The following is a 26,483-nucleotide window of genomic DNA, read 5'->3' as shown; positions in this document are numbered from 1 at the left end:
GTAGAAGCCAGATCGTGATGAGTGGGGCAATGGGCTGGAGGCCATGCAGTGTGCTCTGCAGCTGGAGAAAAATGTGAACCAGGCCCTGCTGGACCTGCACAAGATTGGTCAAGGTCGACCCCCATGTAAGTAATGTCCCCCACGTTATGGTGGAAGCACACACATTAGATGTATATCACATAGAATACAGCTACTGTATTGTCCCAGGATCTGATCAGGTTGCAGCTCTGCTAACTAATGACATTGACCTGCCTCTCACACAAATACAAAAGTCCACAATGTATGCAAACACGAATATACACTATATGTAAGTATTGCTTCTGTCCCTCTCCTCACACCAACCTGGGCTCAAACCAGGAACCCTCTGCACACAACAACTGACACCCTCGAAGCATTGTTACCTATCACTTCACAAAAGCATCTATAAGGAGTGGAGAGTGTTGAGCTTGTCAAACATAACAGCTGTATTGCTCTGTACAACACTGTATTAGATTTGTGAGGGAAGGTATCTTGTGAAATGATTTAGTAGAAAGATCACAGAAGTTGTTGCTTTTGAGTAATGGGTGTCTTATCAGTTTATTCTGGTGCTTTGCACTTACTGAGCAGCAATACCAACACAAGGGTCCTTTTCACTAAGTATAACTGGTCATTATTAATCTGCACTAAATCTGAAGAATAAAACATTTTGGACTGTTTAATACAAATGCTGCTTGCCCAAAGCCGACATCTGTGTGCTTTTGTCTTCATAGAAATGAAAATAGATAATTGTAGGCCTACTACAGTGACTTCATGGGTCTTAATAATGGAGAAAGGTTGACATGAGGTTTAAGGGACACTACCTCTGACCACAGAGGGGAGCAATTACATAGCTTGTCATAGTGCCTTAATGCAGGGCCCATAAAACAACCGCCAACTCTAGGGCCATAACGGAGTGCAATGGGAACAACATTTACTAGTTCACATAGTGGTCTGTGGAAACGTATGTTACATGCATAATACAATTTAACTACATGTACAGGATACCAGACATCCTTTGAAATTGTGAATCTAAATTGGTCTCTTTACCGCATTCACTATCTCCGCTCCCACTATGAAGGTGAACCATGACATAGTAAGATGGGGGGGATCCCAGACTGACAAATGGCCTGTAAAGTAATTTTGTTCACTCACAGCAATGGACAGTTTCCAGGCATTGCACGAGATAATAGCCAGACCGATGGGGAAAGCTGGAAAGATTCATTTGAGTTATTTCGTGTTTTGGTGTTTCACATGCATTTCGAGTGAGATCAATGGTGACAAATGGCTTAAAGTGGATAAGTAGTTGGCGCCACAATATTAAGGGAGATTAACGGACAGGGGGAGAGAGAGAGCGTGACGGGGAGAGGAGGTGGTGACCAGCATAACAGTTCTCGCAACACCGAGGCCAGAATTCATCATTTTTAACAAAAGGAAGACGTTTGGGTTTAAATTGGGGATTTCAATCGGGTGAGTTCTGTTGGCGTATGTTCACGAGGTAGCCTTTACTTTACACGGTGCATTTTAAAAGTGTATAATTAGATGGCCTAGAAGTCATTCAAACCCTTGTGCTATGCTTGGTAAATCCGCTAGCGAGCGCTTATGGCGCATGGGACGTCCAGGGTTGATGGGCATAATATTTGCCATATCTGATTAATATATATCTTAAAACTGACATGCTCTACAGCTTATTTGAAGTAATATTTGAGAGTAGTCTACCATTCACATTCTATTCCTTATTGTGAGCCATAGGCCTATCCATGCTTTTACGTATAAGGTGCTTAGCCGTTTCCACTGGTCCAAAGTTGGCGACACTTTAATTGGATCGATAATGTATTTTTATTCCAGTTTACTTTAACTAGGTGAAAAAGAACTCTGACCAATTATTATACTATATCTACCTCAACTCGGACTTTCTGTCTGTGCATATGTCTAATGACCACCCCTCCCCCCTCCAAAGATCCCTGCGTGCGTGACAACCAGCTAATATGAAATGTTCCGCTTATTATATGAAAGTTTCCGCTTATTTGGGTTTTTTATTTGGGGTTTTAATAAGTTTGGACGGGTACATTTGTGTCTTGTACCGTGTTTGCTTGGTAAGGGGTTAAATCCTGTTGTATCTGTTAGTGGTGCCAAAAGCATCAAATTAGAGGAGATGTACTGCTATGATGTTGGATACAGTTTGCATGTTGGATGCAGTTTGCACGAGGCAGGCTTGATGATGTGATGACAATGGTGATGGTGAATATGAGACAGTGCATTCTAGTCTCAGATGGTCAACTTCTATTTTATTTAACTAACTCGCACAATAGAGAGGGCCATACAGTCAGCCATCAACATCCTGACCATAATGGAACTGTCTTTAGTTCACCACATAGCTACTAAGCCTTGAATCCTCTCAAAGTCCCGCTGCCAGCTGTTCACCTCTCCTGTCATCTCTTTACCACAGCTAGTACGCAACTCTGTCCTCAGTTTCCTTGTTTGTACCTACTTGTTTTGCATTGTGTCTGGTCTGTGTCCCCCATTGAGATATGACCCACATCACCAGTCCCAAAACAAGTCCCTCCCCATGCAGTTAAAAGACAGCTGGATGGGTGTAAACAATAGCAGCGTCCCCTATACCAGCTTTGATGATTTGAATCAGGTTACTGTGTAGTGCTAGGGGAAAATGTGCACTGCCTGGGGTCCCCAGGACCAAGATTGGGAAACACATGGTTGGTCTTCTTGGTATCTAACCCACAAAACAGACAGGTTTGAAGATGTGTGCCATGATTGTTTCCTACACACTCTTGTTGTTCAGAATCTAAACATAGAAGGCAGATGATCGTTCTTGGCAATCTGGTTACCCAACATTTTTTCCAGAGAAAGTCAGAAACATTTCAGTTTGTTAAGGTCTCATTTTGTGATGGCTCCTCAAGAATTTGGGTTGATGAACTCAAATCTCAATAAAATAAAATAAAACTTTATTTGTCTCATGCGCCGAATACAACAAGTGTAGACCTTACTGTGACATGTTTACTTACAAGCCCAACAGTGCAGTTCAAGAAGAGTTAAGAAAATATTTACCAAATAAACTAGTAAAAAATAATAAAAAATAACACAATAAAATAACAACAACGAGGCTATATACAGGGGTACCGGTACAGGGTCAACGTGTGGGGGTACAGGTTAGTTGAGGTAATTTGTACATGGAGGTAGGGGTGAAGTGACTATGCATAGATAATAAATAGTGAGTAGCACACAGTGTTTGTCTATTGTTGTGACTAAGATGAAGATCAGATCCAATTTTATGACTAATTTATGCAGAAATTCAGGTAATTCCAAAGGGTTCACATACTTTTTCTTGCAGCTGTAGGTCCTGGATGGCGGGAAGCTTGGACCCAGTGATGTACTGGGCCGTACGTACGGCCTTACGATCAGATGCCGAGCAGTTGCCATATTAGGCGGTGATGCAACCGGTCAGGATACTCTCAATGGTGCAGCTGTAGAATTCTTTGAGGATCTGGGGACACATGCCAAATCTTTTCAGTCTACTGAGGGGGAAAAGGTGTTGTTGTGCCCTCTTAACGACTGTCTTGGTGTGTTTGGACCATGATAGTTTGTTGGTGATGTGGACACCAAGGAACTTGAAACTCTCGACCCGCTCCACTACAGCCCCGTCGATGTTAATGGGGGCCTTTAGGCAGGTTACCTTCTCTTCCTTGGGCACAGGGACTATGGTGGTCTGCTTGAAACATGTAGGTATTACAGACTCGGTCAGGGAGAGGTTGAAAATGTCAGTGAAGACACTTGCTTTGAGTACACTTCTTGATAATCCATCTGGCCCCGTGGCTTTGTGAATGTTGACCTGTTTAAAGGTCTTGCTCACATCGCTTTCCCGAGAGCATTATCTCACAGTCGTCCAGTACAGCTGGTGCTCTCATTCATGTTTCAGTGTTGCTTGTCTCAAAGCAAGCATAAAAGGCATTTAGCTCGTAACTGGGCAGCTCATGTCTGGGTTTCCCTTTGTAGTCCTTAAAAGTTTTCAAGTCCTGCGACATCCGACGAGTGTCAGAGCCGATGTATTAGGATTCAGTCTTAATCCTGTATTGACGCTTTGCTTGTTTGATGGTTTTTCTGAGGGCATAGCAGGATTTCTTTTAAGCGTCCGGATTAGTGTCATCTGGGCACTATTGAGCTAGTCACTGGTACTTCCTGCTTCAGTTTTAGCTTTTTAGGAATCAGGAGGATATATTTCTGGTCAGATTTGGCAAAATGGAAGGCAGGCTTTGTATGCATCTCTGTGTGTGGAGTAAAGGTGGTCTAGACTTTTTCCCCTCTTGTTGCACATGTGACATGCTGGTAGAAATGAGGTAAAACGTATTTAAGTTTGCCTGCATTAAAGTCCCTGGTCATCAGGAACGCCACTTCTGGATGAACATTTCAGTGGGTGGTTCAGGTAAGTCATGACATGGCAGAAGTTGTCACGTTCTGACCTTAGTTCTTTTGTTATGTCTTTGTTTTAGTATGGTCAGGGCGTGAGTTGGGTTGGTTGTCTATTTTCCTTTTTCTATGTGGTGTTTTTGTGTTTGGCCTGGTATGGTTCTCAATCAGAGGCAGGTGTCGTTAGTTGTCTCTGATTGAGAATCATACTTAGGTAGCCTTTTCCCACCTGTGTGGTGTGGGTGATTATTTTCTGTTGAGTGTTTCTATTCTGCACCAGACAGAACTGTTTCTGTTTCGTTCGTTCACTTTGTTGTTTTTGTTCAGTGTTCAATTTCTTTCTTAAAAATATGGACACTTACCACGCTACGCATTGGTCCTCACCTTCTTCCACCGACGACCGTTACACAAGTGGGGTGGTGGGCCTTTCCTCTTTTGTTCTTTATGGCTCCTGTATTGTTCCTCATCAAACCAAATCCTTGAATGCCCTACTCCTTGAAGTTTGCAGTTTATGTAAAAAAAAACTATTTTGCTCAAAAGATATTTGAAGAATCTCAAATATAAAATATATTTTGATTTGTTTAACACTTTATTCTTTACTATATGATTCCATGTGTTATGTCATTAGTTTGATGTCTTCACTATTATTCTACAATGTAGAAAATAGTTTAAAAAATAAAGAAAAACCCTTGAATAGTAGGTGTTTTAAAACTTTTTACCGCTAGTGTATACATGTGTCACGACTTCCGCCGAAGTCGGTCCCGCTCCTTGTTCGGGTGGTGTTCTGCGGTCGACGTCTCCGGTCTTCTAGCCATCGCCACTCCACCTTTCATTTTCCATTTGTTTTGTCTTGTTTTCCTGCACACCTGGCTTACATCTCCTCATAATTACTATGTGTATTTAGCCCTCTGTTCCCTCCATGTCTGTGTGGGGTATTGTTTATTGTCAAGGTTGGCATGCTTCCGGCTGGTTTGCGCCGGGATCTGTTTTGAAGCCATGCTTTGTGGCAGCCGGTACTTTGTACTTTGTTGTTGTACTTTGTGCTGCCTCACTTGTTCTTTGGGCATTTGTTTTGTGACGCGGTTGTGTCAGTTGTAATAATTGCCTCAGTAAAAGTGCTTTGTCCACTCATCTCTGCTCTTCTGCGCCTGACTTCCATGCACCAGCTACACCCACCGTTTGATCATATGGTTGTATTGTCTGTCATGTGAAGTATTGGTCACAATATCAGTCCTCGCATTCCCAATCCTAACCTTAACCTTTGCAAAAAACGAATGTATTACTGAATCTAGACAGGCACTTTCCAACATGAGTTCATCAATACAAATTCTTAAGGAGATTATTTTGGCTATACTTCATTCCAGAATAACTTTATCTGCCTATGGCCCAATAAAATCAACCAGTAGCCTGTTTAGCTAGGCCTATTCCATTGACCGAGTCCAGCACAAAACACTCCAAAGGCTTATGCTAGTATGTGACCATAAAACCATTGGAATAACAGTGACTTTCACCAAGACCGGAAGTGAAAAAATAACCTTCCAACAGAGTGGTCAGTCAGGCATGTAAGCCCTAATCACTGACACGGTGATCTAGCATTTAACCAGTCAGTAAGGTCCGACCCTGACTCCCTGCATTCTGCCAGCATGATCCGTTTATGGGAGTATACCACTGTGAGTGAGAAGTGGTGGCCAACCCTATGCTACTCAACCAAGCTAGCCCCCCTCTCACCGCATTGTGCACGTGTGTATGTGCTTGTATGGGTGTGTTAGCGTGTGTGCGTGTGTGTGTGATCTTGACTGATGAAGTCACAAGCCTATTAGCCAGCAGTCTTATGTTTTGCCTCCCCTCACTCACCATCACATAGCTGTGCTTACTAATCCTGCGCTTATGCATTCTATCTGCTTGGATTTAACAGGTTAATTTGATAAGTCACAAATCAGATATTGTTATGGAAATGTGATTGTTGGTTGGATAACTAGGTGGGATCTGTCTGTGTGACAGCAGGTGATGTTGTGGGGGTTAAATGGGAGTGGTTTAGGTTGGATAAGGGATAGTAGGGGATAGGAGAGGGACGGAAGCAGAGAACGAACTGAACTGTCCCTAATTTAGTTAAGCTCTGGGATTTGGGGATTACCTTTGGCAGTGAATCTTGTTACGTGTCTGTGCACAGTGAGAGGAGGACAGCAGATGTAGGAAGGTTGGAGTGTGTGTGGCATAATGCAGCCTTGCATGGAGGTATGGATATGCATATTTAACAGAGCGGGTCTTGTGTGCATATTAGTATGTGTGTGTGTGTGTGTGTGTGTGTGTGTGTGTGTGTGTGTGTGTGTGTGTGTGTGTGTGTGTGTGTGTGTGTGTGTGTGTGTGTGTGTGTAATTGTGTGTGTGTGTGCATGCATGTGTGTGTGCCAACAGCCAGCCTTTGATGGAGTCAGAGGGATTAGTGATGGACACAGTGGGCATAAGAATGAGAGTTTCACTGTACCTCAACACACTCACGTTATGAACCAAGAGAGAAATGAGGGAGGGAGGGAGAACAAGATAGGGGGACATGGAAGGGAGGAGAGAGATAGAGTAACCGATAAGAGAAAGGGTTGGTGAGACGGAGTCAGGGGGTGAGGAGGGAGGCATGGAGGTAGATTTTTTAAATGTTATTTAGGATCCCCATTAGCTGAAGCCAATGGATACACCTGGTTCACATTCCCTCATCTGACTAAATGTATATATCCCTCTGTTCTCCCCATGTCTGTGTGTGGAATTGCGCCGGGTATGTGTTTGACCCGTGTGTTTTGTTTATTGTACCGTTTGTGTACTTTGGGCGTAATCGCTGTTTTCCTTGGGCATGAATAAAGTGCTCCTGTTAACACCCAACTCTGCTCTCCTGCACCTGACTTTCCTTCAACCAGTTGCGCACATCGTGACAGAATTCCACACCATCTATGGAGTCAGCAGGAGCATGTACCCCTGTTGTAGGGTTTGAGGAGCGCGTCCGGGAGCACACGGCGATGCTCTACCATCTCGGCGCTGTCATGGATCGCGTAGTCCAGACAATGGATCGCTGGGAGAGACAGGGAGTCCCTCCAGCGCCATCCCCAGCACAACAGTGGTCTCCACTACTCGCCTCTCCTGCACCCGGTCCCAGTGGGATTCGTCTCGCCCTTCCCGGGGAGCACGCTGCCAGGGGTTCCTGCTGCAGCTGGAACTGTATCTAGTGACCGTCTATCCGGCTCCTTCGGGATGTGAGAGGGTGTCCGCCCTCGTCTCTGTGTGGGTAGAAGGAGATGCGGCGCTGGACCACTTTGTGGAGTCTTTTCCACCTGAGGCAGGGGACGAGGAGTACCCAGGAGTTCGTCTTGGACTTTCGGACCCTGGCCACCGGAGCTACTACGGTGGAAAGTCCAGACCAGGTCTCCACCATGCGCATTCCCCCAGAATATTCCGATTTGGCTCTCGCCTTCTCCAAGAAGAAGGCGACTCAATTACCACCCCATCGTCGGGGGGATTGTGCGATAAACCTCCAGGTAGACGCCGCACTTCCCAGGTGTCACGTGTATCCCCTGTCACATGCGGAGATGTTGGCTATGGAGACATATGTCTCCAAATCTCTGCGTCAGGGGTACATTCGGTCCTCCACTTCACCTGCCTCCTCGAGTTTCTCGGTAGTATGGGAGCTGGACACTGACATTGAGCAGGCATTAAGTGCAGAGCCCGCTCCCTTCCAGTGTCCCGCTGGGCATCTGTACATTCCGTCTGCTGTCCGTGACCGGCTGATATATTGGGCCCACACGTCACCCTCCTCGGGTCATCCAGGCATTGGTCGGACAGTGCGCTGTCTGAGTGGGAAGTACTGGTGGCCCACCTCGGCTAAGGACATGAGGGTTTATGTTTCCTCCTGTCACGACTTCCGCCGAAGTTGGCTCCCCTGCCTGTTCGGGCGGTGCTCGGCGGTCGTCGTCACCGTCCTACTAGCCGCTACCGATCCCTTTTTCGTTTGTCTGTTGGTTTTGCCTTATTGGTTTCACCTGTGTGTATTTTAGTTTATTAGCTTCCCTATATATAGTAGGTTGTCCCGCCCTTGTTTTGTGCAGGATTGTTTTTGTTACTCTGTTGTTGGATTGTGGTTTTCATGTGGTTATTCTCCGGACTGTTTTGTCCTGTGTTTGGGCTGGTCTATTCTATGCGCCCTGTGTGTTGGCGTGACCGTTTGTTTGCCGGAGAATAAATTCACGATATACTGAACCCTGCATATACTGAACCCTGCTCTCTGCGCCTGATTCCAATCCACCACTCCTAGTATCCCGTGACACCCCCTGCTCGGTGGGCGCCCAGTGTAAGGATCCTAGGCACCTGCCCAGAGGTAAGCTACACGCCTTAGCCATTCCACAACGGCCTCGGTCGATTTCCTTACCGATCTTCCTCTCTCACAGGGTAACACCACGGTCCACAACGACAATCCTGGTCCAAGTCCTGCCGTCTCCTTCCTCTGCCCGGTCTCCCTACGGCCCCACAGACTGCGGAGGCCTTGTTGACACACGTCTTCCGGCTCTAAGGGGTGCCTGAGGATATAGTGTCTGATCGGGGTCCCCAGTTCATTTCGAGGGTTTGGAGGGCGTTCATGGAATGTCTGGCGGTCTCGATCAGCCTTACCTTGGGTTTTCACCCCAAGATTAATGGACAGGTGGAGAGAGTGAACCAGGGTGTGGGTATGTTTCTGCGGTCTTCTGCCAGGACCGGTCGGGGGAGTGGGCGGCGTTCCTGCACTGGGCTGAGATGGCTCGCTGCGCCACTCCTCTACTAACCTCTCCCCCTTCCAGGGGTACCAGCGCCTTGGCATCAGAGTCAGACCGAGGCTCAGGCGTGCGGAGGAGACCTATTTACCCCCATGTTCACCTCCAGCGGGCCGTGCTGCACCAGAAGGCCAGCGCAGGCCGTCACCGCAGTGAGGCTCCGGTGTTTGCACCGGGGGACCGGGTCTGGCTCTCGACCCAAAACCTGCCCCTCCGCATGCCCTGCCGGAAGCTGGGGCCGCGGTTTGTTGGGCCATGTCCTGAGGAGGACTGAACGAGGTTAGTTACCGGTTACAGCTTCCCCCCGATTACCGTATTAAACCCTCGTTTCATGTGTCTCTCCTCCAGCCGGTAGTGACTGGTCCGCTCCAGGAATCTGAGGAGCGGAGGTTCCTCCGCCCCCTTTGGACATCGAGGGGGCCGGCGTACATCGTTCGTTCCATCCTGGATTTGAGGCGTCGGGTGGGGGGCCTTCAGTACCTCGTGGAGTGGGAGGGGTACAGGCCCGGAGGAGAGGTGCTGGGTTCCGGTTGCAGATGTTTTGGATTCTGAACTGCTGCTGGAGTTTCACCGTCGCCCTGCGCCTCGTCCTTCGGGTCGCCCTCGGGGGCCAGTGTCGGCGCGCCGCTGGAGCCGCGTGTCAAGGTGGGGGGTACTGTCACAACTTCCGTCGGCTCCTCTCCTTGTTCGGGTGGCAAAACAAATAGATTGACGTCACCGGCTTTCTAGCCATCGCCGCTCCATTTTTCATATATCTATTTGTATCTACTTGTATTTAACCCTCTGTTGCCCATCATGTTTGTGTGTAATTGTTTCATGTTGTTGTGGTGTTTTATTACCCGCTTTACTTTTGTTATGTTCTGTGTATTGAGCGCGTTTGATTTATGTAGTGCTCTCGTTTTTTGGAACTAAAATAAAAGTTTGCCTGTTTACATCACTCTACTCTCCTGCAGCTGACTTTGCCTCTAATACACCCGTTGACACTTTTCAAATTCAGGTCACTTCGAGCAGTTTGTTGATTCCATCTGTAAATAGCCCACCCAATCTACCTAACTCATCCCCATACTGTTTTTATTTACTTTTCTGCTCTTTTGCACACCAGTATCTCTACTTGCACATCATCATCTGCTCATTTATTTATCACTACAATTTATAGATTGTAATTATTTGCTCCTATGGTCTATTTATTGCCTACCTCATCATGCCTTTTGCACACACTGTATATAGACTTGCTTTTTTTATATACTGTGTCATTGACTTGTTTATTGTGTTATTTGCTTGTTTATTCCATGTGTAACTTTGTGTTGTTGTCTGTGTCACACTGCTTTGCTTTATCTTGTCCAGGTCGCAGTTGTAAATGAGAACTTGTTCTCAACTTGCCTACCTGGTTAAATAAAGGTTAAATAAAAATAAATAAAAAATTCAACGTAGAATTATAATTGTAACCAGCTGCAATAGGATTGTGAGAGCACAAACTTTGGGCATATAGCTGACCCAACATACAGTGTTGCCTACCAAAGGCAAACATGGATTTGTAATTTTACACAACAAGCTTTTTCAAATTCAGCTAACTTCGAGAAGTTTGTCAAGTGAACAAACTCTCACCCATAAGCTACATTTCTTGTACTTCTGAAGTCCACCCTACTCACAGAATAATGCTGATTAAGTTAAATTGGCTTTTTTACAGTGAAGACAAACATGAATTTGTATTTTGACTCAACAAGTTTTAATACATTCAGTTTACTGTGAGCAAAGTTTGTTGAGTGAACAAACGTTCACTCATTAGCTCAATTTATTGTCTTTCTTATGTTCACCATACTCACAGATTAATGCTGATTAAGCATTGTAAGAAGGGCTATTTAAATACATTTGATTTGATTAAGCAGTTGGTTAAGTTGGCTTTTTTACAGTACAACCCCTGGACCGGACGCTATTATGGTGGCCCTTAACTACCAATCTGTCTATTTAAAGCTGAGTGCCAACCAAGCAAAGGTGCATTGACTCAGTTTACTTACTTAAAATGGTATGACTCAGCAGGGTACACTTTAAAATAAAGGTGCAATTTGGAACAAAATAAGGTTATTGAGAGCAATTCCGTATGGTAACCATTGTATGGTCTCTAGAGAACCTGGAATGGGATGGTTGTTTGAAGAATCATACAAAAATCCCAAACCAGAAATGTTTCTGCCCGAAAGGACTGCAATTAATAGCCCTGCTGTAGGGTTTAAGCCTTATGTGCATATTTCCCAGGGCGCCTTTCCAGTGAATTTTAGTTACTTGTTCCACCTATGACTGTGTTTGCTGGTGATAGAGATATGGTTGTGCTTTCAATCCTGAGACCTTCAACAAGTGAGACCTAAGTGAATATGAAAAAATTCACCAGCAATAAAGAATGCTGGGGAATATGATAATAATATCAACACTGGGGTTCCGTTACACCAATGGGTGTTAATTTAACTATTGAATCAACACTAGAAATGTTACACTGGAAAATAAACAGTTAGTTAACACTAGCCACTTTGTTGTGAATCGAACACATCTGCAGGCTTCCACACATTTCTAGAACCTTTTAGAATTCTGAAGAAACGTAGAGGCCAGGTCAAGGACCCCACACTTAACTCAAAGGTTCTTAATTGGGGGAAAGTTCTCCAAGGAACCTTAAGAGCTGAGGAAGAACCATTTAAGAACCTTTAATTTTTTTCAGTGTTACGAACTCCGAAACCTTCCAGTCTCAGGGCAGACACTCGAAACACACAAGGCCACTGAGTTGGTTAGCAGCAACCCTAACCCTATCTAGTTTACTTACTTAACATGATGTTTAGAATGTATGGCATGTTCAAATATTTCTTAAACTACTCGAAAGTGATTGCTCTTTTGTCTCCTCTGCCTTTTAGCTGAGCTGCGATGCAATTGGCCAGTGTGCAAGCGCGGCCCCGTCGGGCGGCTGAGGAGAGAGAAGAGCCGCCCCCAGGCCCCGCCCCTCCCTCCACTCATCACTCTGACCACCAGTTCAAGAATATGAAGAGCAAGTTCTTCAACGAACTCACCCACATGCCAAGTGAGCCCTGAACACAATGAACACACACACACATCCATCGCTCATTCTGTGTGTGTAATTTCGTTTCACATACAGTGGGGCAAAAAAGTATTTAGTCAGCCACCAATTGTGCAAGTTCTCCCACTTAAAAAGATGAGAGAGGCCTGTAATTTTCATCATAGGTACACTTCAACTATGACAGACAAAATGAGAAGAAAAAACCCCAGAAAATCACATTGTAGGATTTTTTATTAATTCATTTGCAAATTATGGTGGAAAATAAGTATTTGGTCACCTACAAACAAGCAAGATTTCTGGCTCTCACAGACCTGTAACTTCTTTAAGAGGCTCCTCTGTCCTCCACTCGTTACCTGTATTAATGTCACCTGTTTGAACTTGTTATCATTATAAAAGACACCTGTCCACAACCTCAAACAGTCACACTCCAAACTCCACTATGGCCAAGACCAAAGAGCTGTCAAGGACACTAGAAACAAAATTGTAGACCTGCACCAGGCTGGGAAGACTGAATCTGCAATAGGTAAGCAGCTTGGTTTGAAGAAATCAACTGTGGGAGCAATTATTAGGAAATGGAAGACATACAAGACCACTGATAATCTCCCTCGATCTGGGGCTCCACACAAGATCTCACCCCGTGGGGTCAAAATGATCACAAGAACGGTGAGCAAAAATCCCAGAACCACATGGGGGGACCTAGTGAATGACCTGCAGAGAGCTGGGACCAAAGTAACAAAGCAATACCATCAGTAACACACTACGCCGCCAGGGACTCAAATCCTGCAGTGCCAGACGTGTCCCCCTGCTTAAGCCAGTACATGTCCAGGCCCGTCTGAAGAGAGCATTTGGATGATCCAGAAGAAGATTGGGAGAATGTCATATGGTTAGATGAAACCAAAATATAACTTTTTGGTAAAAACTCAACTCGTCGTGTTTGGAGGACAAAGAATGCTGAGTTGTATCCAAAGAACACCATACCTACTGTGAAGCATGGGGGTGGAAACATCATGCTTTGGGGCTGATTTTCTGCAAAGGGACCAGGAAGACTGATCCGTGTAAAGGAAAGAATGAATGGGGCCATGTATCGTGAGATTTTGAGTGAAAACCTCCTTCCATCAGCAAGGGCATTGAAGATGAAACGTGGCTGGGTCTTTCAGCATGACAATGATCCCAAACACACCGCCCAGGCAACGAAGGAGTGGCTTCGTAAGAAGCATTTCAAGGTCCTGGAGTGGCCTAAGCCAGTCTCCAGACCTCAACCCCACAAAAAATCTTTGGAGGGAGTTGAAAGTCCGTGTTGCCCAGCAACAGCCTGCTCTAGAGGAGATCTGCATGGAGGAATGGGCCAAAATACCCGCAAAAGTGTGTGAAAACCTTGTGAAGACTTACAGAAAACGTTTGCCCTCTGTCATTGCCAACAAAGGGTAAATAACAAAGTATTTTTGTTACTTTTGTACTTTTGTTTATTGACCAAATACTTATTTTCCACCATAATTTGCAAATAAATTCATAAAAAATCCTACAATGATATTTTCTGGATTTTTTTCTTCTCATTTTGTCTGTCATAGTTGAAGTGTACCTATGATGAAAGTTACAGGCCTCTCTCATATTTTTAAGTGGGAGAACTTGCACAATTAGTGGCTGACTAAATGTCCCACTGTAATGTCCTCTCATCATTTCTTCTCTTTCATTTCATCCCCTGCTTTTCCTCCACTTATCACAGATCATAAACTCAAAAGTAAGTTAATATTGTTTTCACATCGCCTGTGCTCTCCTTTCAATCACTCCTCACAATAACATGTCAGATATCAATTTTCCATAACATAAGGCTACACGAGGCCTATGTATGTTGTGTTATACACTAGGTGTACAAAACATTAAGGACACCTGCTCTTTCCATGACATACACTGACCAGGTGAATCCAGGTGACAGCTATGATCCCTTTGAATGTTTGTTTTACAAAGTCTTTATATAATGTATAGTCTGTATTCCCCTGACTGTAATGTTTGGATACTCTGTTTTTCTATATTGTATATTTTGAGTTGCTTAAAAAAAGGCCCAAAAAAATACATGATCCTTTATTGATGTCACTTCTTAAATCCACTTCAACCAGTGTAGATTAAGGGGAGGAGACAAGTTAAAGAAGGATTTTTAAGCCTTGAGACAATTGAGAAATGGATTGTGTATGTATGCCATTCAGAGGGTGAATGGGCAAGACAAAATATTTAAGTGCCTTTGAACAGGATATTGTAGTAGGTGCCAGGTGCACCGGTTCGTGTCAAGAACTGTAACACCGCTGGATTTTTCCACGCTTAACAGTTTCCCATGTGTATCAACAATGGTCCATCACCCAAAGGACATCCAGCCAATTTGACACAACTTTTGGGAGGCATTGGAGTCAACATCCCTGTGGAATGCTTTCTCCACCTTGTAGAGTCCATGCCCCGATGTATTGAAGCTGTTCTGAGGGCAAAAGGGGGAGGGTGAAACTCAATATTAGGAAGTTGTCCTTAATGTTTTGTACACTCAGTCTATATGTCATAACCCTACATAAGGCCCATGTACAGTATGTTGTATAATAGATAGCATAAGGCTACATAAGTATTGTATGTATGTTATATGTATGTTGTTATGTATGTTGTATTATAGATATCATAAGGCTATATAAGGCCTATGTCTATCTCTCCCCAGTGCCCATGTGGGCAATAGGAGCGATAGTGGTGGTGGTGCTGGCTCTGGTGGCCTGTCTAGGTTTCTGTATCTGGAAGAAGTGCATCAACAAGGGCAAGAAGCCCAAGAAAGCACGCGAGAGGAAAGGAGGCCGAGGCAGAAGAAAGAAGGAGGGAGAAGGAGAGGAGGGCAAGGTGAGAGGAGAGGAGACAGAAGGAGGGAGGGCAATATAGTGTGTCGTGTTCAAGTACCTAATTTGCAACTGGGTTTGAAATTATCTGAAGTGATTTCCAGATGTAGTGTCAGTAACTGTGTGAAGAGAGAGACTAATGCAGTGGCTGTGTAATGATACCTGTGATAAATAATTGATTTTATGTTTTCTCTCATTTAGGAAGGAGAAGGTAAGGAAGGAGAGGAGGAGGAAAAAGAGAATTTCGGAAAACTGGAGTTCACCCTGGACTACAACTTCACTGACAACCAGGTGTGTGTGTGTCTGTGTGTGTGTGTGCATTCGTGTGCATGCTTTTGTGTGTATTTCTGTCTTGTCCTCCTTGACATGAAGTGTCTGACTAATAACAGGTCTAAAGGCTCTCTGACCTCTGTTCTTTGTCTGCTCAGCTTTCAGCTTTAACCTCTGACCTCATATTTGTGTCCTCAGTGACCTATGACCTTTTCCTCTTGACGGCTGAGCATTAAGCTGTGACACTCATCAAGATCATGCCAATATGTAAATGAGAGACTGTTCATTTTTCTGGTTATTTTGAGGGGACATTTTCTATCCGCTAAATCGCTCTGCGTTTCCGATTGAGAAGTCATTTGCAGCATTTATCATTCCCTTTAAAAGCTGCATTGCAATCCCCATATGGATTGAATCCCAGCCGAAATCCGCCTAATTTATCACTGTGTTCAGATCTTACCTCTAACCTCTTACCTCTAACCTTTTCCCCCTCTCTGCCCCCTCTTCCAGCTGATTGTGGGTATCCTGCAGGCGGAAAACCTGCCAGCCATGGACATGGGCGGCACCTCAGACCCCTATGTCAAGGTCTACATGCTGCCAGACAAGAAGAAGAAGTTTGAGACCAAAGTCCAGCGCAAGAATCTCTGCCCAGTGTTCAATGAAACCTTCATCTTCAAGGTCAGTATGGGGTGCTGGAGAACAGACAGTGATATAGAGATGTTGTATTCATTCATGTGTATATGTAAAATCCTTAGAAAAGCTCTTACAGTACTGAGGTTTATGTAGTCGAGAACACTCTGTCCTGACCGTCTCCTTCCTGTTCTGTGTGTTCCTCCACAGATCCCCTACCAGGAGCTGGGCGGTCAGACTCTGGTCCTACAGGTCTTTGACTTTGATCGCTTTGGTAAACACGACGTGATTGGACAGATCTCCATCCCCATGAACAGTGTTGACCTGGCTCAGCCACTCCATGAATGGAGGGATCTGGTTGGAGGAGAGAAAGAGGAGGTGAGGACAGAGAAATACAGTCTGTTTGGGTTTAGGGTGCATGCTTTTTTTTAACGTCTACCTGTCTGTGTCTGTCTGTCTCTGCATATCAAACTATATCGAACTGTCTGTTTTAATACATCTTTCTATCTTGCCTGTTTGTGTTTGTCTGGTCACAGGTAGAGAAGCTAGGGGACATCTGTATCTCTCTGCGCTACGTCCCCACGGCCGGTAAATTGACCATCAACATCATGGAGGCCAAGCACCTGAAGGCGATGGACTGCGGAGGCTTGTCAGGTGACCTTCTATTAGTCCTTACACTCTCCTAGTCAATACTAGCCATGCTGTGACGTTTCACTCTTTTTTTTCAAAACTAGACATTCTAGGATGGTAAACTCAACTAGCTAATAGTAGCCATGCTGTGACCTATTAATGACATCTGGTTGCCTACATTTTGTTGAAGTAATTCAACTTAAACCATTGGGCAGCATTACAGAGTTGCAGACACTACACATGAATTTACTGCATAATCATTTGTTCTGACAGTTTTTCATCCAAGTGGCTCACCCTGTGTTTGACCTCTGTAACTAACATTCCTCTCTACCCCATGGCTTCTCCTACCAGATCCCTTCGTTAAAGTGGTGCTGCAGCACCAAGGCAAGCGGCTGAAGAAGAAGAAGACAACAGTCAAACAGAACACTCTGAACCCCTACTTCAACGAAAGCTTCAGCTTCGAGATTCCATTTGGCCAAATACAGGCATGTACAACAAACTTCCCATAAGGAAGACATCTTGGGGTTGTGATAACAGGTTTTCCTGTGGGTTGGGCGACCTGTGTTTGAGGACTCTCCCGGTGTTTCTCTAGAACATTGCACTCTCCTGCCATTTCCTGCTGTATGTTGAACAACACTGTACATGTGGTGGTATTTTGATTTCATCTGACTTTTTAAACTTGACGCTTTTTCCGCTCTTCCCTTTCCTCTTGCAGAAAGTCCAAGTGTTGATCACGGTGTACGATTACGACAAGCTGGGCAGCAACGACGCCATCGGGAAGGTTTGGATCGGCTTCGGTGCCTCAGGGGTGGGCCTTCGCCATTGGTCAGACATGCTGGCCAATCCAAGACGTCCCGTAGCCCAGTGGCACGCCTTGTGTCCTGAGGAGGAGGTGGACGAGGCCCTGAAGAAACCCATCCGCTAAACGTACACTGACACGTCACTGAACATTCTTGTACATGTTAAAACAAACAACATAAGACACAACAACCCACCTGACATTTCTGATATTTTTTTCTGGTACTCTCTCTCTCTTCCTTATTATTCTCCATAGAACATCTAAATAATACTTATTTTGCATATGAACTAATTGTACTGTTTGTTTTTACTTTTGTGTCCCTTTTGACCATTTTGATGTTAAATTATGAGTATGGCTGACTGTTTTGTGCTTTTGTGTATGAATGTGTGCACGTGTGTCTGTGCACGTGTGTTCGTATTAAACCATAGTTCATGAAAGCTTTCTCTTATTTATCTCCTGAATGTAATGTGAGCGGTTGCAAATGACTAAATAAATAATTCCCCAAATTACCAGATGGATGGTCAGATAGATTTGCACCTTAAGTATTTATTTATTTAACCCTTATTACAGATGAGCCCTGAATTACATTCGATCACACCGACAGCGTCATTGAATTTTGGTACACCAGAATTATATTATTTTCCAATGAAACACTGCGTTTGCCTTGCAGTATTGCTTTGCAGAGGCAGTTGCAGTGTCGGTGTGGTGCACAATTTGGATTTATCAAACATATGTGTCAAACTGTATATGTAGACAGCTTAACAAGTTGTATTTACAACTTGAGCAGCTGAGCAAAATCTGTGGGATGGCTGGATAATTTCTACGTCCTCTTCCCTCCCCACACCCACACCCTCCCTCCCTGTCTGTCTGTCGGATGGACGCACTGGACTGGCCTCAGCCAAACATGTGAGCAGGGATTTAGAGAGAGAGGAGGGGGGAGGAGGAGCTGGGGAAGATATACAGTGCCAGTCAAAAGTTTGAGCACACCTACTCATTGAAGGGGTTTGTTGGGGATAGGGCTGATTGCTGCCCCCTTTGGGGTGATTGCGTGCCCATAGTAAACAGAAAAAAAATCTGTCAAAAATTGCTATGATTTATTTAGAATTCAAGGCACACTTAACCAGAATGCTTACCACAGCATTCTGCAGCGATACGCCATCCCATCTGGTTTTTGCTTAGTAGGACTATCATTTGTTTTTCAATGACCCAAAAATACACCTCCAGGCTGTGTAAGGGCTATTTGACCAAGAAGGAGAGTGATGGAGTGCTGCATCAGAAGAACTGGCCTCCACAATCACCCAACCTCAACCCAATTGAGATGGTTTGGGATGAGTTGGACTGCAGAGTGAAGGAAAAGCAGCCAACAAGTGCTCAGCATATATATATATATTTTTTACCTTTATTTAACCAGGCAAGTCAGTTAAGAACACATTCTTATTTTCAATGACAGCCTGGGAACAGTGGGTTAACTGCCTGTTCAGGGGCAGAAGAACAGATTTGTACCTTGTCAGCTCAGAGGGTTTGAACTCACAACCTTCCGGTTACTAGTCCAACGCTCTAACCACTAGGCTACCCTGCTGCCCCATATGTGGGAAGCAGGCATTCAAGCATTCGAGGTGACTACCTCAAGAAGCAGGTTGAGAGTGTGCCAAGAGTGTGCAAAGCTGTCATCAAGACAAAGGGTAACTAATTTGAAGATTCTGAAATATAAAATATATTTTGATTAGTTTCTATATATATATATATACAGCGAGAGAGAGAGAGAGAGAGAGAGAGAGAGAGAGAGAGAGAGAGAGAGCAAGAAAGAGGAAGAGCTAGATGAAGAAAAGATGCATGACAGAGGAGATAATCATTACTGTAAGATATCACGTAAAAAGGGAGATAGAGGAGAATATGAATTAATTAAGTTAGAGGGCAAGCTTTCCAAGCTCTAACTTAAACAAGTCATTCAACAAAATCACTGCTACTAGCATTCAGCAGTGGCAGTTTGGTGACAAGAGTTAAGGCTCTGTTCAATCCGTATTGCGGAAATTCAGTGTTACAGCGTTTGCGTTACAGCATTTTGATTGAAATTTAAAGACAATGTTCTTGCGTTAGCGGAAACCGCATACACGGTAAATGTCGGCTCAATCAGAAATGACCTTTCCATTTCTATCGCAGAATCTGTTATGCTTCAGTGATACAGATTGAATGGAGCGTGTTTGTTTATGTGTTCCTCCACACATGTGAGACAGACAGTGTCATTACTGAGCTCTCTGCAAGTAGATCAAGCCTATAATTCCCTTCTGCCTGTCTAGTATGTAGTGATTTTTACTAGTGTCTGCTGTAATAATGGTTTCTACTAGTGTCAGGTAATATGTGTTGTGTGTTTAAACCAATGAGTGTGTCTAATTAGTGCTTCAGCAGAGGGCAGTGTTTCCCTAGTTGAGTAATGTGGGAGCAGGATGACGTTGGCCAGCCTAGACACTGATACAAGGTCGATTTTGAGTCATTATACTTCTCCCAGGCTCCCAATAAAGTAATAAAAGTGTGTGTGTGTGACAATTTCCAGAGGAAAATCAAGCTAGCAATCTCAGCGAGTGTACACAGTTTTATTATCAATACATTATTATAACTTGTATAATATTACATTACATTATTATAACTTGTATTTTTCAATAACACACTAGGACATGCAAAAGAAGAGGGGGGCCATAAAAAGAGAGGAAAGAGGGAAGAGGGGATGGTGGGATCTCCCTCCTTTCTTGTTCCCTCTAAAGTTGTCTTCTCCCTTCAGCCCTATGAGAGCGGGAGCTTCTTTACTTCCACCGACCGCCAACCTTCCCCTTACCATGGACCTTTTTACTACAGGGGAGAGACATAGGGAGAAAGATAACTAAATTCAGAAACAATTACTTGTAGATACATGCACATACCATACATGTACATGTTACTTAAAAAAGTGGCTACAAAGTTCATATAAAGAAACCAAGAAGAGGGTTACTGTACTTACAATTTCTGGGCACTTGTGATTCTATTCAAGAGAACGATAATCTGCACACCAAAAATGATACAAAAGATCACATTGCATCAGTGATTACACGAATACTACACAACAGATGTACACAGTCACTCACACACAAGCCTAAACATCTATGGATTCTGCCTTTGGTACATGTCCAGATCTTCCCACCTGATATTTCTGTTTCTTCATGTGATCAATGAAGTCAAACTTATCCGACTCCAGCGTGTAGATCCAGTTCCACATCTCCTGAGCTCGTTGCCTGGGAGACCAAGAGAAGGTGGGAGGGGGTAACAGCTGGTAAACATAGCAACACAGTTGGTAGCCAGGTGGGTGGGCTTTGGACATGAATTGTAGAAAACTCTGATGTGGTGGTGTGAGGAAGATTTAGGCCCATGTGCATTTGGCTTGGGGAGGCGTGTGTGATCGGCCAGGACTGACTTCAGGGCGTCCTCTCTCAGGGTGTCGATCTCCAGTGTGGGTCGTCTCTCAGCCAAGGTCTTCTTTTTGATCTCTCTCCCCCCGTTAGACGCTTCCCCCTCCCACGATGCTCCGCCTGAAACATATGTCAAACACACCTAGAACTTCACAAACTTAAAACCATGTAGAATGTTGTGATTCTATTTCTATGCTTAAAACAGTCTGACAGAACATTTGGCCCGTATGTTGACCAACAAAATAGATATTTAGCTTCATAAAACACATTTACTGTATGAATCCAAAAATCTGTTCCTAAAGCTAACAAGTGAATGACAGTGAACATAAATACCTTTTGCAGGAAGCCCCCAAAGTTGGCCCCCATGTTGGAAAGAACCTTCTTCTTCTTGGCCTCGTCATCGTTCTTCTTTTTAGCCTCCTCATCTTCCTTTCTCTGCCGTTCTTCCTGAGCATGAGACAATGATGAAGTTAGAAAGGAAAAATACATTCTTAACACAACACAAGTCTATCTGTTGCTTAAAACCAGGGGTACCACAGGTGTGTACCCGGCCCTACCACAATCCTGAGGTACAAGAGGGGTGTATATTCAGGCCTACCGCAATCCTGGGGTACCACAGTGGTGTCTATTTGTCTCTACCACCACAGGGTTGTGAAGTTGACCCTATCACAATCCTGATGTATCACAACGGTATGTTTTGGCCTACCGCAATCCTGTTCTGCCGGTCCCGCTCCTTCTCCGCTCGAACTCGCTGCACCTCTGCCCTCTCAAATCGACGCTTCTCCTGTGGGGATGAGAGAGGGAAAGGATGAGAGGAAAGGACTTTGGACTGTTTCATGTCCACATTTTTGATCATGAGCTTGTGCACTCCTTGACCAGGGTCGTGTTCTGTTGGGATGAAGCGTAAAAGCAAAACATGAGCATTGTTATTGGACAAGTTCAGGTACTTAAGGTTGTACTTCCTCTGTTCTATTTTAACACGTCAACATGAAGTTGACACAATTCGGTCTTTCAGCCCAATGAGCTCCTCCTCCTCCTTCTTCCTCTGGTCAAAGTGGACATCAATCATACTCTGCAACTCCAGGAGATCCTTCTACATCCTCTTCCTGTGGATGTCCTGAGAGAGGGAGAGAGGGAAAGAGAGAGGATTGAGATTAAATAGATTATTATTCAGAGATGTGGTGTAAAGCGGGGCTACAAGCTGCATCTTACAAACATCTATATTAATGTTCAGTAGTGAATTTGAAATGGAATGGGAACAGCCAATCAGATAGTGGGCCAATTCCTTGATATTATATGGCATCACAAAGTCCACCCTATCCCCCTCTGGAATCTTGGGAGGGGCTAGCTGGGGCACCATGGGCCTTAGATAGATAGAGAGAGAGAGAGAGAGAGAGAGAGAGAGAGAGGAGAAAGGATGAGAGAAAATAAGTGAAATAGAGGATGAACAGAGAAATAAATGTTTTGACCTATTTGTCACACATGCACACAAAGCAAAATTGCCACACACTAAAGTGAACATACTTGGGTATGGGGAGTTTCTCCTCTGTATAGGGAGAGAGAGAGAGAGAGAGAGAGAGAGAGAGAGAGAGAGAGAGAGAGAGAGAGAGAGAGAGAGAGAGAGAGAGAGAGAGAGAGAGAGAAAAGAGAGAGAAAAAGAGAGAGAAAGAGAGAAAAAGAGAGAGAGAGGGGGGGGAATGGTGAGAGAAAGAGAGATGTGACAAAAGATTGAAGAAAATTGATAAAAGACGAAAGAAGGTAAAGACAAGTGTATGTACATGCAAGTATTAACACATGAAAGCACAGAAACATATATTATTGTTCTCATTCTAAAGACCGTCTTGAAGAAAATAGAGGACACAATTCTCAAAAACAGGACAAAAATACAAGACGATATGTTTTGCATGAATCATAAATTGATATCAAGAGGGTGTACCAAAAAATATTTGAGTTACGCCTACAGATCTGAAGTTAGTATTTGACCTCCAGAGTACAACAGGAGCAACAACATGCACTATCATCGTCATCACCATCATCATCAATGAAGTGTCAGTGTGTGCAGCTACAGCAACAGTACAGCTTTGTTGATGAGACCATTATTTTTAAATCAATAAAACATCTATGTTTGCCTCAGGTATGTTAGAATCACCCCTACAATCACTCTCACCTTCCTCCTCCTGAGCTTCCTGCTCTGATGTGCCGAAGGCAGAGAGAGCGAGAGAGATGAAAGGAGGGAGTGAGATACAGTAGATATTGAGAGAGAGAGAGAGAGAGAGAGAGAGAGAGAGAGAGTGAGAGAGGGAGAGAGAGAGAGAGAGAGAGAAAAGAGAGAGAGAGAGAGAGAGAGAGAGAGAGAGAGAGAGAGAGAGAGAGAGGAATAGTGAGAGAAAGATAGAGATGGGATAAAAGATTGAAGAAGAAAATTGATAAAAGAAGAAAGAAGGTAAAGACAAGTGCAAATAGGAAATACAGGGGGGAAGGAGGGAGGTGCATGTTAAGCGATTTTTTTTTAATCAATAATGACTAATTATGTATACATATCAATCAGGAATGACTAATCAGAATACTATTATGTTACTGTATAGATGTATGACTTTTCTTTTAATCCTAGTACTGAATATAATGTGTGTAATTATAATCAAGAAGTAGAACAAAGACTGTCTGTTCCTTGGTAGAAACGAATGAACTTATCGTCAGACTGGCTAGAATGATTATCTACACAGGGAGACCTTGGCCTGGTCATAAACTATCTAAACTGGTGGAGGACGTTGTAGGAAGGCTTGAGAACTATATTGCCATTGTTCCGGAGTGGAGGAGGGACGGGACAGTTTGAAACCTAATGATGTCATTTTCAGTTTAGAACCTGTTGTAAATTCTATCATGTTCAGTACTCTCAAGAATAAACACTATTTGCTTGATTTTGAGAAGGGTCTCCACCCATTTTATGCAAATAAGTATTTTACAAATCCTTAGAAATGGGCTGAGTGTATTAATTGAATTGGGTAATAAACATATAGGAATTGAATTACTCTAACAGTGCAAGAAGAGAGTAATGCAACGATTGAAGAGAGAGTAAGTTTAATGCAGTGGTGGCGACAAGCTTAGGAAAACTCACATTTCCCATCACGCACAGAGGGCCACATCATTGACTACAACTGTGTGAGCCCAACAGCTACTAGAGGGAAATGTTGTTTTCTGAGAATTGTACTGTACAAGCTTTCATAATTATCTATACACATGTTAACACATGTACATGCAAGAAGTAATTACAAATGTTCTACATATGAGGATATACACTGAGTGTACAAAACATTAGGAACCCCTGCTCTTTCCGTGACATAGACTGACCAAGTGAATACAGGTGAAAACTATGATCTCTTATTGTCACTTGTTAAATCCACTTCAAGCAGTGTAGATAAAGGGGAGGATACAGGTTAAATAAGGATTTTTAAGCCTTGAGACAATTGAGACGTGGATTGTGTATGTGTGCCATTCAGAGGGTGAATGGGTAAGACAAAATATTGAACTGCCTTTGAATGGGGTATGGTAGTAGGTGCTAGGCGCACAGGTTTGAGTGTGTCAAGAACTGCAAAGCTGCTGGGTTTTTCACACCTCTTTAGTGTCCTAAGTTTTCATAACTGTGACCTTAATTGCCTACCATCTGTAAGCTGTTAGTGTCTTAACGACCATTCCACAGGTGCATGTTCATTAATTGTTTATGGTTAATTGAACAAGCATGGGAAACAGTGTTTAACCCCTTTACAATGAAGATCTGTGAAGTTATTTGGATTTTAAGAATTATCTATGAAAGACAGGGTCCTAAAAAAGGGATGTTTCTTTTTATGCTGAGTTTATATAAAAACAACAAGAAAATAAAAAATGTTGGAATGAATCCAATTAAGAACCCAAATAGCATTAATGCACTACTTTTAGCCACATGGAGAAAGGCACATGGTTCTCATCTAAAGTGGTGTAGTGTTATACAGGTTATAGGGTGTAATTTGAGACAGCCATTGTTAAGTTAAAGTAGTAGAGTGTTTTAGGGGATATGGGGTGTGATTTGGGACACGGACAGTTGAAAGTAGTGTTGTGTTGTAGGGGATATAGATTGTCATTTGAGACACAGCCAAAGGTAGTGCAGTGTTATTGTACATACAGGGTGTCATTTGAGAGACAACTAGTCTTACCTCCTCCATCCTCCTCCTGCGGTTCTTCTTCTGGCTCCTCCTCTGGCTCTGCCTCCTGCTCCTCCTCTGCCTCCTCTGGAGAGAGCGAGAAAGAGAGAGAGAGAGAGGGGGGGGGGGGGGGGGCAAATGGAGAGAGAAAAAGTCAGAGAGCAGTTCAGAGGACAAGATAAGGGACATGGGCCACTGACGAAATCAGGGCATTGTGGTAGACTGGGAAAAAATGAAGAAAGACAAGTGTGGAGAAGAAAAATACACAAATGAGACAATGGGATGGAAAGAGACATTAGAATGATGATTAAAGGGATAGACAATTAAAGGAATGGAGCGAGATGGAGAGTGAAAAGTGAGATGGAGAGTGTGTGGCTAATAGAGGGCAGAGGATTGGGGCTTTAAAAACCATTTGTCAGCAGTATGCTGAAAGCAATAGGAGCTGAGAGAAATGGCTAATAATAACAGGGTCATAGACTTCCACATGCAAGGCCAAGTATGGCCCAACAATAACAACAGTAACACCTCAGCTCAGCAACCCACTCACCTTCCGCCTGCTCCCCCCTAGCAGAGAGAGGGGTGGAAGCAAATGTTTGTGTGAAAGAGAGGGAGAAATTCAGTTACCAATTCAGTTGGTAATAAATTCCAAATTTAAATATGTATTATTTCCATACTCACTCATATTCCCCCTCTACATCAGACATGGCTGCACTAAAAGAAGACCAAAAGGAGAGACAATATAAACGTCATATATAAATCACCAATCATTTTACAATAGAGAGAATAAAGTAGATGTCACGGGTCAAAATTTTGATTGATGACCCTATGTGAACCTATGTGAACTCTATGTGAACCCTATGTAGTGATGACGTGTGCATGTCTTCTGGTCAGGCAAGCCTGGTTAGGTGGGGGCTATGGGGTGAGTAAGGGTCCATTTGACAGGCCGTTAATGATTGATGACCCAAGCCTGATAGGCAAGCCTGGTTAGGTGGGGGCTATGGGGTGAGTAAGGGTCCCTTTGACAGGCCGTTAATGATTGATGACCCAAGCCTGATTTATGACCCTATGTAATGATTTATGACCCTATGTCATGTAGAAGGGTGCATGCCCAGGGTTGAGTAAGTGACCATGTGTCAGGTCAACCTGTTACTGTTTCTCACGGTTTGGGTTGGTTAAGGCCCCTTATAAAGCCGCTGAACAATACCTGTTTAAGACTGTACATGATAACCCCCCTGAATATTAAACAAAAATGACACCTATGCCAATTTTAGGGATGTTATGCTCGGCTTGTCATGAACCCAGTGACCAAAGCCTTGAAGAAGTTCTGTGTGAAGCTCCAGAATGTTTTAAAGGATTTTTGGGTACGAGTGAGGGCCACATGTCTTACATATTCCACCCGGAGGATT

General features: G+C 43.9%; 1 protein-coding gene and 1 pseudogene across 2 annotated transcripts; one reads left to right on the top strand and one right to left on the bottom strand.

Annotated features, from left to right (window-relative positions):
- The first annotated feature begins 1,352 nt into the window (after window positions 1–1,352).
- Window positions 1,353–17,974, top strand: LOC109877552 (synaptotagmin-2). Of its 2 annotated transcripts, XM_020469786.2 has the most exons (10): window positions 1,353–1,485; window positions 12,118–12,281; window positions 14,002–14,016; window positions 14,971–15,143; window positions 15,341–15,430; window positions 15,917–16,084; window positions 16,247–16,414; window positions 16,573–16,690; window positions 17,018–17,151; window positions 17,382–17,974. In XM_020469786.2, exons 2-10 carry the CDS (start codon window positions 12,128–12,130, stop codon window positions 17,589–17,591), a joined length of 1,230 nt encoding a protein of 409 aa, XP_020325375.1. In that variant the 5' UTR covers window positions 1,353–1,485; window positions 12,118–12,127; the 3' UTR covers window positions 17,592–17,974. The 2 variants fall into 2 exon arrangements, with proteins under 2 accessions (XP_020325375.1, XP_031688661.1); XM_031832801.1 differs by lacking the exon at window positions 14,002–14,016.
- A 2,184-nt stretch (window positions 17,975–20,158) lies between these two features.
- Window positions 20,159–25,781, bottom strand: LOC109877553 (troponin T, slow skeletal muscle-like; annotated as a pseudogene).
- Window positions 25,782–26,483: the final 702 nt, after the last annotated feature.

Source organism: Oncorhynchus kisutch, linkage group LG10 (assembly GCF_002021735.2).
Source record: "Oncorhynchus kisutch isolate 150728-3 linkage group LG10, Okis_V2, whole genome shotgun sequence".
Lineage (NCBI taxonomy): Eukaryota > Metazoa > Chordata > Actinopteri > Salmoniformes > Salmonidae > Oncorhynchus > Oncorhynchus kisutch.
Note: the sequence above shows the minus strand (reverse complement) of the source record. Positions and strands in the feature narration are given on the sequence as shown.